The sequence below is a fragment of the Papaver somniferum genome, chromosome 4 (genome assembly GCF_003573695.1).
Source record: "Papaver somniferum cultivar HN1 chromosome 4, ASM357369v1, whole genome shotgun sequence".
Taxonomy (NCBI): domain Eukaryota; kingdom Viridiplantae; phylum Streptophyta; class Magnoliopsida; order Ranunculales; family Papaveraceae; genus Papaver; species Papaver somniferum.
This window is the reverse complement of record NC_039361.1, coordinates 161,111,236-161,125,580: the sequence shown is the minus strand read 5'-3', so window position 1 is coordinate 161,125,580 and position 14,345 is coordinate 161,111,236. Positions and strand designations below refer to the sequence as shown.

General features: G+C 34.3%; 1 protein-coding gene across 1 annotated transcript; it reads right to left on the bottom strand.

Annotated features, from left to right (window-relative positions):
- Positions 1 to 644: 644 nt before the first annotated feature.
- On the bottom strand, positions 645 to 2,222 carry LOC113271774 (protein SPIRAL1-like 2). The gene is made up of 3 exons (XM_026521685.1): positions 2,061 to 2,222; positions 1,457 to 1,748; positions 645 to 1,084 (listed from the first exon to the last, which is right to left on the bottom strand). The coding sequence occupies exons 2-3, from the start codon at positions 1,733 to 1,735 to the stop codon at positions 998 to 1,000; spliced, it is 366 nt and encodes a 121-aa protein (XP_026377470.1). The 5' UTR covers positions 1,736 to 1,748; positions 2,061 to 2,222; the 3' UTR covers positions 645 to 997.
- Between the last annotated feature and the right edge of the window lie 12,123 nt (positions 2,223 to 14,345).

The following is a 14,345-nucleotide window of genomic DNA, read 5'->3' as shown; positions in this document are numbered from 1 at the left end:
ACGCGCTATTAGGAGAATGAGCATCCATGGGTCATCGGTGTGCTTACATGATCACGTTACTGTTAGTAGATGAGTGGATTCAGATTTTCACTCGGAATAATGTGTTTGATTTTATTTTCTGCTATGATGATTTATTTAGGGCTCGATTACCCATTTTATTAGATGCTCAACTATTGTACATTATAATGGTGTAAATTACTCTATCGAACCTTCAATTGTATGTCTAGATTGAAGAAGATATCAAGGGTGTCTATATTAAGTGTAGCACCTCTATTCCTGTTTGTTTCCGAAGTTAAATTCTTCTTTAGTTCTGAATCGAGTTTGATTCATCGATTGGGACCGGAAAATCTTGTGACTTCTCGCCAGTGTATATTAATTAGGAAGAGTACTACATCTTGTCTGGAACTAGAAGAGCAAAATGTCGGTGAAATGAAAATAAGTGGGGAAATATATCGGCTGTGTTGTCCGATCTTTTTGATAATGAAGAAACCATCTCATATGGCTCAGGTTGATTTGTTCGCAGAGATTCATGCGACAGGGATTGATTTCCCTGTATTGTCTCACAAATTCAATCCATGTCAAACCAATACAGTAACGTATGACTGAGAAACTCAATAGACATGCAGAAAGGATACTATTAGTAGTTTTATGAAGCATCAATTCAACTGAACATATATAGCAAGAAGTAACACAGAAATTCTTAAATCAGCGCTTCATTAAAAGCCAAGTGGATTTAAGGAAATCGGCTCAAGTTGCAGATGGAACCTTTCATTACAAAAATGAAGGTTTTCAGAATGTCATTGAGCTTGTAGTTGAGGCATTTTTTGCACCTGATCTTAGTAATCCTCGGCTGAGCTTACAGACCGAATACATTTAGGAAGACATATATATTACATAGGAGATTGTTTATCATCTTAAGATACAGTTTCTCATAATTACTACTACTACTACGGGTCTAAATAACCCATAACTTTACTACTCTGGAGAAAAAATAACCTTAGTTGCTACCACCACCTCCGCCGAAGAGGTAACCCAGGGAAGATCCACCACCAGGAGCTGCGTGAACCTTAGTCGAAGGTCGATCCTGTATCCAGAAACCACATTTATAAGCATAACCACAAAAATCTAAGCAACCCATTCACAACAGACACAAAATTGCAAATGCAACATAACCAAGCATACAAGATAAAAATACATCGAAGCTAGACAGAGCATGAATTCACAATGAAGCTAGAATGGCTTGTCCAAGGCTGTATTATAAGGTAAGTGTACAGATGTGTTGTTTCGCAGATAAATCTTTTTGGTCTTCCAATATTAATAGGTTGATTGTTTCGCTCCTCTATCTTCCAAAAGGGAAAAACCTCTGAGAGTTGTTTCATGGATCCGAAAAAGAGAGTCATCAACTAAGAATGGGACCAGATGATGAAATTCCACAGATCCTAGTTTAAAGACTTACAGTGATGAAATTGCCAGTGTTCTGGCCATCAGCGCGATAGTAGTTATTGGCTAGAGAACCCTGCACTACTCCTGCTGGACCCAGCTTAGCTTTATCTGCTGGGGGCGAAGGGGAAGACTTGTTAGCTGCAGGTACATTTTGTTCCACCTGAACTGGGGGGGTATGAGCAGCAGCAGCAGTGGGAGTTGCAGCAGGTGCAGCTGTTTTTGGTTCCTCAGGACCAGCAAAGAGATACCCTAAAGAACTCTGACCTCCTCCATAACTGACTCCACGACCCATTTTGTCTGTCTTTCTGTATAAGATTCACATTTTAAAGTTACATATAATCAAAACACAAAGATATCTACAAAAACTAGGGTTTAATTTTGGGGATCGCCCTAAAAAGTGGAAAAAAAATCCACTCTCAAAAGTACCAAACAAACGCCGAGTCAGATCTTGTTCATACACGTTTCATGAAACTACTGAAACTAAGAATATAGCATGAGATGGTGACTGTCTGACTACATACAATCTAGATCCGCCATTGCTTATTAATGGATTTGAAGTAAAACAACAACAACTAAAAGAAGAAACAATTAAATCTGGGGTTTCATTTTTTTCATACCTTGGTTTTCGGATCCAAACCGGAGAAAGGCAAGACCAGAGATTATTTGAGTTTACAGAGAGAGAGAGTGTGTGAGAGTGATAAATGATAGAAAACAGTGGAAGATGCAAAATATAAAAGGAGGAGGAGAATTTTGAAGTTTTATAAAGGAAAGGGGAAAAGATAGATTTCTTTTTGCTTTTTTTTCTTCTTTTGATACGGCCAGACCTTGTAAGTTATAACGCCAGAGTCATTACATCTTTGAATTATTTTTTAAATAATAACCGTTTAAATTCAAAAACCATGTTATCCTGTAATCCAAGGTTTGAAAAACAAACGTTAAAACGGTCACACTCATATATCGTGGTCGTGAGGGTCCCCGAACCCCGTGTCTATATAATGACGATAAATAAGAAATAACGGTAGTTTTTTAGGATCGTTTTTCCGTTTTCACACACGTTATAACCGTTTTTCTAAAGTAGAATTTTACGTTTTTTCCATCTAAATAACATTTTAACGTAAGTTTTTTAAACCATTTTTTCCGTTTTCACGTCAGTTATAACCGTCTTTTAATAAAAAAATATAAAATATTTTCTTACAATTCTTTATATTTTAAATTAAAGATTAAAAAATTACAACTAATATTTAAAAATAAAATAATAATATATAGAAAACGTTATAAGAACGTTATTTGACCCGTTATAACTCTTTTCACGCATGTTGTAACCGTTAGATAGGAATTTCAAACCATTTTTTTTTTCATTTTCTATTTAACCGTTATAACGCCCGTTATTTTAGAATAACGTATAAAAAACGCGTTTTTTCCTAAGTAACACGATTTTCGCCTGAAACGTGCTCACATCCGTCAAAACGTATTATAACGGTCACGCTCAGTAGCCGTGACCTGAGCAGTGACCTGTTTTTCAAACCTTGTTGTAATCCAATAATATTCTCGGTAGTGATGGATGAAAGTATGCCCAAATTAATTTTTAACATTTTTGCTATCATAGGTTAAAAAGTAATTTTTGGATGTGTATCCAAACAATATATTAGTCATTTGGCGTCCAAATAAAATGACACTGTCCGTGATATGATACGTGAAATTAATATCCCGTTGCATTTCATTTCACAACACTTATTACATCACAATTACAGGGAGGCCAACCAAGCAACAAAATACACTTGCGAAAATTAACATAACTGAGGTTAATTTTTGTTCCTAGTACATGGGTAAAGAAGACGACCGAGGAGGCTTCGCATTAACAATGATAACCTTGGGTTATACTCATAGAAAGGATACATTTCATTTCTGAAATTGCAACTTGGATTGAGAACAGTCGCACCAACTTTTCCACTACAACATACGGATAAGTTCCTGGCAACCCGGCCGAGGCACTTACTGCAATCAGATGATGATATATCTGCACACTCTACTAATCCATATATAATCTGCCTAGGCGCTGAGAAGTTTTCTTCTCCTACGGCAAACGATTTAGTAGATTCACCAGAAACTACACTTTCCCGGACTAGTCTATCCATCACACACACACTACACAAGTACAGTCAAAAATCAAAGTCAACTAGTTTACTTGACTGAGTCTTACGAGGATCTACACAAGGCCTTCACAGATTTGGGACACCACAGCTGTGAATCCCAAGTTGCTCTTTGTGGTTGTGACATGTGAGAGTGTGAGAAAAAAAAAGCGATAAATGATTTATCGCAACTCTTGAAAAATGCATGGCTCCTAATGGGGTATCATATCGCCTGGGGTGTAACAACCTAAGGCAAGGGATGTTTTTGTCCTATTCGGTTTTTAGCACACCCCAAGCAATATGGTACCTCCTATTAGGAATGGTGAGAAAATGGATCCAAACTCTTATATAAATTTAATGTAGCATTCAAAAAAGAAAATTCTTTAAAGTTGTAAGTTATACTCCCTCAACTTTTTATCATGGATCCTCTATTTCCTATGCTGGAAACATCAATTTAATTGTAATAATATTTATACATTGATACTCCATATTCCCTATGTACCACACATAGGCGGATGGTTTAACAAATTTAGTTTAAGATTTTTTTTTTATTTTATAAATATCTATGGTCTTTTATGCTTAACCCTTTATTATATTCTTTATATTAGAGATATAAATTCAATTGTAATGATAACCAAGCAGCATAAATATGGATAAAATGGTTAAAAATTATCTTGAAACTACCACTCCACCTATCTAATGGTACAAGCCTTATAAAGGTTGACACGGAATAAAAAAGGAAAAGGTAAAGTTGTTATCAGACATAACAATCTGTTACAGCTGTAATAACAAACAAAAAATAAAACGTGTGATTTACACACTTACAGGACACATATGAGTCGGACACTCGTATTCTCACATTCCCCCTCAAGCTGATAATCTGTAAGAAACATCAGTTTGGTAAAGATGGAAAAATTCCATGTGCAAGACCTTTAGTAAACAAGTCTGCAATTTGATTACAGGAAGGTACATAACAGATCTTGAGAAAAAAAGACCTGACCAGTTCTCTTACAAAATGGTAATCTATCTCCACATGTTTGGTCCTGACATGAAATACTGGATTGCAAGCTAGACTATTTGCTAAAGTATTGTCACAGTACAAAGAGGTGGAAGTAGAAATAGACAGTCTTGGACCTGGGGATACTGGAATTTTGGATGGCTTGCAGTTGAGCATATCGAATTTCTGCAACATATCCAATCTATACTTCTTCTGAGTAAGTAGTAGTTTTTGAGTACCCTCCTGAAACGTTACTTCAACTCCTAGAAAGTAACGTAGTACTCCAAGATCTTTCATTGGATAAATGTTATGCAGATAAGAAATTATTGTCGTGGAAAGCTCTTCTGTTGAACAAGTCAGATAATATCATTACCATAAAGAAGTAATACCGCCATAGTATCTCCATGTTGATAAACAAACATTGAATGATCACATGAAGACCCGAAGAATCCATAATCATACAAAAGGCTACATAACCTCTCAAACCAGGCTCTCAGAGCTTGCTTAAGTCCATACAAACTTCTTTTCAACTTGCATATATGATCTGGTCTCTCAGGATCTATGAATCCTTGTGGATGGTGCATGTACACATCTTCATTCACAAAGCCATGCAAGAAGGCATTGCTTATATCCAATTGCCCGATGGACCAATTTATAGAAATGACAATGGTCAGAACTACCCTTATTGTAGTTACTTTTACCACATGACCAAATGTCTCATTGAAATATATTCCATGAACTTGATTATAACCTTTGGCAACAAGTCTTTCCCTGTATCCATCCACTGTCCCATCATCATTCAATTTTACTTTGTAAACCCATTTACTACCCAAATTAAACATTGTAGCTTGTATCCTTTGGCACATAAGACCATGTATCATTGTCCTTTAATGATTTATACTCATTTTTCATTGCTCCCTGCCACTTTGGATCCTTGTTAGCTGTCTTAAAAGATTTAGGTTCTAGAGTAGAACTATACTAGGAGCAAATGCAGAGTGTAGAAGACATTTAACCATACAGTGAGACACAAAATCTTCAGGAAGTTGCTTTGTCTTTGTTATTCCACTCTTAGATCTTGTAAAGTATCAAAAACATTGTGATCTGAAGAAGCATCAGTATTATAAGTATAAGAAGTATCTATAATGACTTGTGAATCTTCAACATCCTCATCTAATAACACAATTGGACTTATAACATCATTATGTCCTCCAAAAAAATTTTGTCTTCATCAAAATTCACATGTACAGAAATATAAGTTTTCTGGTTGATAAATCATAACACTTGTATCCTTTATGAATGGGACTATAACCCAAGAAAACACATCTTGAAGACTTTGCACTAAGCTTATCACTTCTATAAGCTTCTAGATTTGGATAGCAACAACACCCAAAAACTTTAAAATAAGAATTCTCTGGCAAAGTATTGAATAAAATTTCATATGGAGATTTAAAGTGTAATATTTGATGGTAATCTGTTAATTATATAAGTTGCTGATAAGAATGAGTCATACCATAAATGCTTAGGAGTGATGCTTGAAAACTTAGAGTATTTCTCATTTATATGATATGCCTGTGTTTACGCTCAGCTAAACCATTTTGTTGATGTAGATGAGGACAAGATACTCTATAAACAATACCACATTCATTTATGAAAGCTTTAAACTGACCCTTTACTAACTTCAGAGTACTGTCACACTGAATTTTTTTGATGGAAGCTTATAGCACATTCTCTGAAGTAGAGTTGAAATGTTGGAAATATTGCAAATTGTCAGACCTACTCTTCATAGGATAAACCCAGTGGTATCTTGAGAAGTCATCAATAAACAAGATATAATATTTGAAGCCAAGTGTAGATATAACAGGTGCTGGTCCCTAAATATCACAACGAACCAAATGAAGAGATGAAGTTGTAACTCTATAGAATCAGCAAATGGCAGTTTATGATTTTTACAAGTTGATATGCTTCACAAAGACATGAAAACGGGGTATCTAGCTGAATGGTTGCAGTAGAAGTAATTTTGCTCAGTATTAATGATGTAGTATGTCCCAACCTTTGATGCCAAAGTGAATTAAGTCTTTGATTTAGTTGTTGTATCAGTAAGAGAAAAAGATGTAAGACATTCCATAGGATATAGATTATTCTGAATCTTTTCTTCAGTAAGAATTCTTCTAGTCTTCACACACTTAATCCCATAACCCCAGTAAAAAAACTCAACAGATACTTGATTATCCTTTGTGAACTTAACAATGGATAACAAATTATGTTTAATGCTTGGAACATATAATACATCATCTTAATGAAACTGACAGGAATTGGTGTCAAGAATTATATTACCATTTTTTTAAATGGGAAGCATAGTGCCATCACATACCATAACCTTGTCAGAACCATCATAAAGTTAATATAGACTCACCAAGAATAGAAATATCTTTGTGTTAGAGAACCGCTCGGTCAAACTCGCAAGCGTTGCTACCTCAAGCTTGTTTTTCAAGTTTAGTGATCAAAACTATAAGTCTTGATTTCTAGTCTACTTATAGTAATGTCTCGGATTAGGATAGATTATGTAGTTAAGCTTTAGACTTCACGGCGTTCATCGATTAAAGACGAAGAACTACTAAGGAGAGATTGTGGAACTTCATCAACAAAAGGTATGTGGAGACTGAAACTCATCTATCACTCAAAAAATCTATTTCTACTCTATCTCCCTTCTTGAGACAAAAGTGATCATATTACTATATAGTATTCGATTATACACATTTGATATTTCGAGCTGAGTTTAACTCGCTTACATATTTCTCGAAATATGTGTTGGTATGCTTTCTCTTTAACCAAGTTCATCTTATATTCTTGACGAAAGTCAAAATATGATCATGTGAAAATTTCCTGGTAACATCTTACATGATTTGTGTGATACAATCATTTGATGTAGACTCAGAATGTTTCGTATTGATTATTTCAATATCTTGAAAATCGCTTTGATGCTAATAGTTAGTGAAAACAACTATTGTCGTCCTATAAGAAAGTTTCAATGATTGAAATAGACTTCATAACACTTAACCATAATTGGATTATAGACATAGTATGCGTACTTGCATATATGTTGATCCAAGACCGGTATAGTATGCATACCCGTATGCGTACTGGTAAGGTCAGTAAAGTCCGGGAGCCTTGGTATGCGTACCCGTACACGTACTGGCAAACTCAGTTGAAGTCTGGGAAGTTTTGTATGTGTAGCCGTACCCGTACTAATTCAACTGTTGTTTTGGATGTGTGATAGTATGCATACCCGTTCGCATACTGTCGGACACAGTCCAACTCCGGATACTTAAGTATGCGTACCCGTTTGCATACTTGAGTGGGTTAAGTTCTAGAATCGTTTTTTTCATGAACTAATACATTTATATATTAAGTAGTGCAATCTTTTGCAAACCGTGGCTATAATGTTCATGACTTGATTCAAGTGAATCAAAATCAAATTTGCTTCAATTGTGTCTTGTATACTTCTATGAGAATATAAACAATTGAAAAATTTCATAACTACATTTCATTTGAGTCATTTGAACTAGTTGTGGTTAAGATGAATGAGGTTTATATGATAATGTTCATATGTCTAACTTCGGTTAACTATTGTTGAGCCCACAAGGTGCACACGTTTAGATAGGGTTACTCATATCTAAATGAAGTCACTTTTCATTTGTGTGTAACAAGCTAAGTTTGATCTAATGGTTGAAAGATATTAGCTTGAGTCTAATCAGGTTTTCATATAACGGTGAATATTTAATGCTTTGTTACCAAGGAAGCATTGATTGCAAACCCTGATTTTGAAGACTATATAAAGGAGAACTCTAGCAACTGGGAAACCTAATCCCCACACTACCTCTTATGTGTTACTAGTTGCAACTAGAGTTGATTCTCCTTTAACCTTAGGTTTTTCACGAAACCCTATAGGTTAACGACTTGAAGACTTCATCGGGATTGTGAAGCCAGACCCAACTATTTTCTCTGTAGCTGCATGTTATGATCTTGCTATGTTCTGTCGTATTGAGTAATATCTTCTCTAAGATTTTCTCAGGATTGATTCTCCGATAGTAAAGATAAAAAGTAGTCACAAACATATTCGTCTCATCGTTTGTGATTCCACAATATCTTGTTTCGCTACCATATGATTAATATTATTGTGAGGTGATTGATATTTCTAGGCTGTTCTTCAGGAACATAAGTCTGGTATATCAATTGGTTCATGTTCACCTTGATTTATCAAAAGACGAAACAAAACTTATAGGTTTATCTATTGGAGACAGATTTATATATTCTATATACTTTTCTGTGTGAGACAGATTGGTTTATCAAGTCTTCGACTTTGGGTCGTAGCAAATCTTAGTTGTGGGTGAGATCAGCTAAGGGAATCAAGTGTGCAGTATCCGACGTGGTTCTAGAGGCGTAAGGAACACGACTGTACCTTGACCAGTGTGAGATTGATTAGGGCTCAACTACATTCCAGTCCGAAGTTAACTTGGTGTAGGCTAGTGTCTGTAGCGGCTTAATAGAGTATGATGTTCAAATCTAGACTAGGTCCTGGGGTTTTTATGCATTTGCGGTTTCCTCATTAACAGAACTTCTGGTATCTGTGTTATTTATTTTCCAGATTATATTTTGTTATATAATAGAAATATCACAAGGTGTGCGTTAAGTTCAATCAGTTCTTGAATCCGGCCTTTGGGTTATTGATTGAATTGACTGACACTTGGATATTGGTTTATGACACCGTCCAAGTTATTTTTCTTATTCAATCGGGCTTGAAAATTCCTATTTGTTTGATTGCAGATTGAATTAAGAAACTCTTGGATATATTTCCATTGACTAAGTCTGACTGTCTAGTTGATTCTCTTGGAATTATATTTGAGTTTTCCATACAGATTGTTAAGTGAAATATTGGGTGTGGTTGTTAGACCCCCGCCTTTTCACTTTGGTCAAGTGACTAGTAGCACCGGAGTCTGACAACCATACTGAACCAACATTGAGTTCAGAAGTATGAAGTACACAATTAGCTTGACTAGCAAAACAATCTTGTTGAAGACTATTAGAAGTGTCACCACCAGTAGATGTATCTTGATTATTTGAAGTATTCTTGTTTGGTATATACCTAAAACAATACCTATTTGCAGTATGACCTTTTTTTTTTTTGAAAATTTGACATTCAATTTGACTGAAACCGTGTTACAAGATTTACATTCTTGGTATTAGGTTTAGTAGATCAAGAAGTAGAATATCTTGAAGTATTTTTAGAATATAAAGATGAATTATGACTATCAAGAACTTAAACAGACTCTACTCTCCTCTGCCTTAAGCCACTGCTCATGATGTAATAATCTTGATTTAACATCGCTGAGTGGAAATTCAGTCCATCTACTTTGAGCAGAAATTACAAATCGACTATATTCTTTACCAAGACCCATTAAGGCATACATTACGATGTCAGACTCATCAACTCTATCACCAATAGCAGCAAGAGAGTCATTAATGTATGTCAGATATTGATTTATTACCTTTCTTGATTCTATGAAGTTGACTTCGGAGAAGAGATTTCCTAGCAGAGAACTTTTATAGAAACTCATGTTCCTAATATACCCAATTTTTCCTTGCCGTAGTAAAAACAATAACACCTCTAGAGATTGATTCATCAATTTTTGCATTCATACTTGACATAACAAATCGATTTATTTTGCGCCAATGAAGAAATAACGGATGTAGTACCATCCCACCTTTAACATATATCAATACAGGTGGAATTCGACCAGATCCATCAACAAGATCATCAAGATATGTAATCATGATAAGACTCAACTCGAACTAATCCTTTCATATCAAGTAATTTGAACCATCCTCTTTTAGCTTGACTGAAACAAAATTTGTGATACTCTAAAAAGGTAAAGTTGTAGCCATTGTTGGGTCAAGAAATTATGAAAAATATTAATAACATTGATCAAGATCAAGAAATGTTTAGAAATTTGAGATCAAGAAGATGGAGAAATGTGGAGCTGTTGATCAATTTATATCAAGATTCATAGTTTTTTTTTGGAAGATTTTAGGGTATTGAATAGAAATTTTGAGAGATCAGATATAGTAGAGATTTTGAGAGTTTTTAGTTGCAGCGCAAATGATCAAAAAATGAAAGAATCAAGATCTTCCTTAGAAGTCTGATACCATGATAGATTTCTTAAAAATCGAATAAAACTTTTTATCAATATTTTGATAAATCTATAAGAAAACTGAAGACAAATATTATAAAGACTGATACAGAATATAAAACGAAATGATAAAGTTGTTATCAGACATAACAGTCTGTTACAGATACAGCTGTAATAACAAACAGAAAATAGAACGTGTGATTTACACACTTACAGGACACAAATGAGTCAGACACTCATATTTTCACATATATGCATCATAAATAAAAGTAATATACGAAGAAAAAAACTATCATGTTGTTTGAGATCGGCCTATCTAACTAGATTACAAAAATTCAAAACTCCGTCATTATATATGAGACAGAGGGAGTATTAAGAACCAAACCGAAAACCATTCAGCAGAAGAAAAAAAAATAAAAAAAAGTAAAGGAGGAAATCAAATTTTGTTGGTTGCCGTTATCTCAGGAAAATGACATGAGATATGAAAATCACCCAACAAATTAATCCTAATCCTCAATAACATAAACATAAAATTAAGGAAAACTTAACAGATGCCTATGGAAAGAAATAGAAAACAGTAAGGCATTTGATTCCATTGTTGTTTGTGTATTTATTTCTTCCTTGTGCACCTACTACTTTATCACCCTTTCTATGATAAAACTCAAAACCCAAAAAGTTGCTTCCACTGATCAACCATCATACAAACTCTGGATCATTTGTCATCATATCAATAATTTCTTCAACACTTACCTCTCTAGTTATTTTGCAAGAGGATTTGGAAGAAGATGCAGTCTTTTCCTTTCTATTCATATTTCGTTGAAGCCTAAATAAAAATGTGAAACATGATATACAAAGAAATCTTCGGTTAGGAGAACAAATTTTGTAGTTAGCCGAATCACAAATATTTTTACAACTTATAGTTCCGTTAGGAGATTAAAATTTATAGGTCGCAGAACCATGAAATATTACTTACAACTTAGAGTTTGGTAATGAGGTACTTAACCTAACAAAGTATAACGCTTAACATATACAAGGTTTGGTTGCGAGAAAAAAAACTTCATAATCGAACTGTTCTACGTATGCTCTTCAAAATGTAATGTTTGGCTACTTAAATCAGGGTTTTTCACAAAACCGGAGATGTGCCAAATGAAAAAGGAATAAATAAATAAATATGTTCTTCGAAATATGATGTTTGGTTACTTAGATTAGGGTTTTTCGCAAAAATGGAGATGTGCCAAAAGAAAAGAAAAACATGCCGTGAGTTATAACCCCAAAGGTGTCACTATCCATCCACAAAAAACCCATCAAAATAAATGTAACACAAAAACCCCAAATAATAAAAGTAACACAAAACCCCCAAATGTTTCATTATCCACCACCAATCACCACCAACCAGTAACACCATTACTAATCAACGGTAACATGACAAACAACATCACTCCACCATCCTACCATCACCAACCATCAACACCATCATCGCTGCCACCACTACCATCACCAACCATCACCACCATATCCACCATCAATATATACCAGCACCACCATCTCCACCAACCAGCACCACCCATCACCATCAGCTTCATAACCATCATTGCCACCACTAATTACCACTACTAGCAACCAACGCCACATCTAGCAATAAATACTAGCACTACCGTCACCATAAAAAGCACCACCACCAACCAATACCACCACTAATTAGAAACGGTACCACCAAAAAATTTGGTTTCATCACATACTTACTGTTTCATCATTAAAATCTTTGGTTTCATGATAAAAAAAATAGGCAAAAATAAGTTGAAACCAAATTCGGTTTCATCACAGAATTTGATGAAACCAATTTTAGTTTCATCATAGAATTTTATGAAACCAATTTTAGTTTCATCATAGAATTTTATGAAACCAATTTAGGTTTAGAATTTGATGAAAATAATTTTATTTGGGGTTTTTGTATCAATTTTTAAAAATTTGGGATTTTTGTATCAATTTTGTTTAATATGGAGTTTTAGTGGGTCCCAACATTTGAACGGAGTTTTTTGTACTCCAAATTTGGTCACCTTGGTTTTTTACTATTAGTTATGAAGAAAACATAATAATAAAAAAATCGTTCATAAGTAAGTTGATCGGCCAAGCAAAGTTGGGCTTATCTTAAGACAGGAGACAAGCCCAAATCATCGAAAATTAGAACGATTTTTTGGGCACCACTGTTCTTTTTTTTTTTGGACCATGATTTCATTAGGCCATCTTTCCTATAATTATAAGGGGTGTCCTAAAAGGTGGAGATGACTAGTTTACCCTTTTACCTAATTAAATTATAACTAATCTACAACTTCTTATTCCTCTATTCTACAATTTTTCTTCTTCTTTTCTTCATCAATTTATGATCATCTAAACCTGATCATATACAAATCTAATCAAAATCATTAAATTTTCATCGTCATAGATTAATCAATCTTTTATAAACAAACATGTCCATAAGTATTTTCCCACAAACCCATTACTTCTAATTCGTTTTTGATTGAAATTTTGATCAGTAGTCATCAAAATATGTTGAATTTGGAGGTTACAGTAGTAAGTTCGGTTAGGATAATTTTGAAAAAAACCCTAATTTTACAACCGAACTTTTAAAAATGAAGAACACGAAGAACACTTCGGCTAAGAATTTGTTTTTGTCTAACCGAACACCTGAGTTCGGTTGAGTCGCAAGAATAATTTCAAAACCGAACTCTTCTCTGTATAGCCAAATGTTGAGTTCATTTTAATCGCAAAAATAAAAAAAATTCCTAACCGAACTTTACTCTGAAAACCTATATAATGAGTTCGGTTAACTCGCAATTTTTTCTGCTAACCGAACATAGAGTTCGGAAATGTTTTATAAATGTCGCGATCATGCCGAACCTATAGATTTTAAGTGCATGGAAAAACTAAGGGTTCGTCTGAGTGACTGGTTCGTAGAGATTTTGTGAACCTACCGAACTCTGTTGCTTAAATTTCGGTTACAACGTGGTCGAGTCGACTGAACCGAATAAAGATCTGTAAACTCGAGCATAGTAGTTCGGTTACATTTAATTTTTCATCAGCTAGCCGAACAAACAAAAACTCCATTAAAGCTCTTGTTCGGTTGCCTGTGATTTTGGATTTATTAACCGAACTGCAGTTGCAGAAAGTTCGGTTACATGTTCTTCATATAATACAACCGAACTTTGTTGACCTGGTTGAAATGTTTTATTACAATTTTGATTTTGAAGATATTTTCGGTCATTTATAGCAACATTCACTAAGTTACCAGCATACTTCGGTACCCAGAGGATGTTTTTTCTCCATATTCACCCATCTAAAAATAATTTTTTTCTTCATCTTCTTATTCTTTTATTACTTTAGTCACTCAATAATTCTACTTCTTTTAAAAAAACCATCTATTAATTTAACCTTAATCAATGATTAATCACACTAACTAATCATTACACAAAAATAATCAGGAGTGTAATTTTGGTATTAATATAAATATTTAGATAAGGGGTGACCTAGGTTTACTTCTAATGTCTTACCCAAAATAAAACAATGGTCCCCTCAAAAAAGGCTAGTCCC

Coding starts and splice junctions, on each gene's coding strand:
- LOC113271774 (XM_026521685.1), bottom strand. CDS start 1,735: ATGGGTCGTGGAGTCAGTTATGGAGGAGGTCAGAGTTCTTTAGGGTAT. Junction 1,085..1,456: donor ACACTGGCAATTTCATCACT/GTAAGTCTTTAA, acceptor TTCTGGATACAG/GATCGACCTTCGACTAAGGT.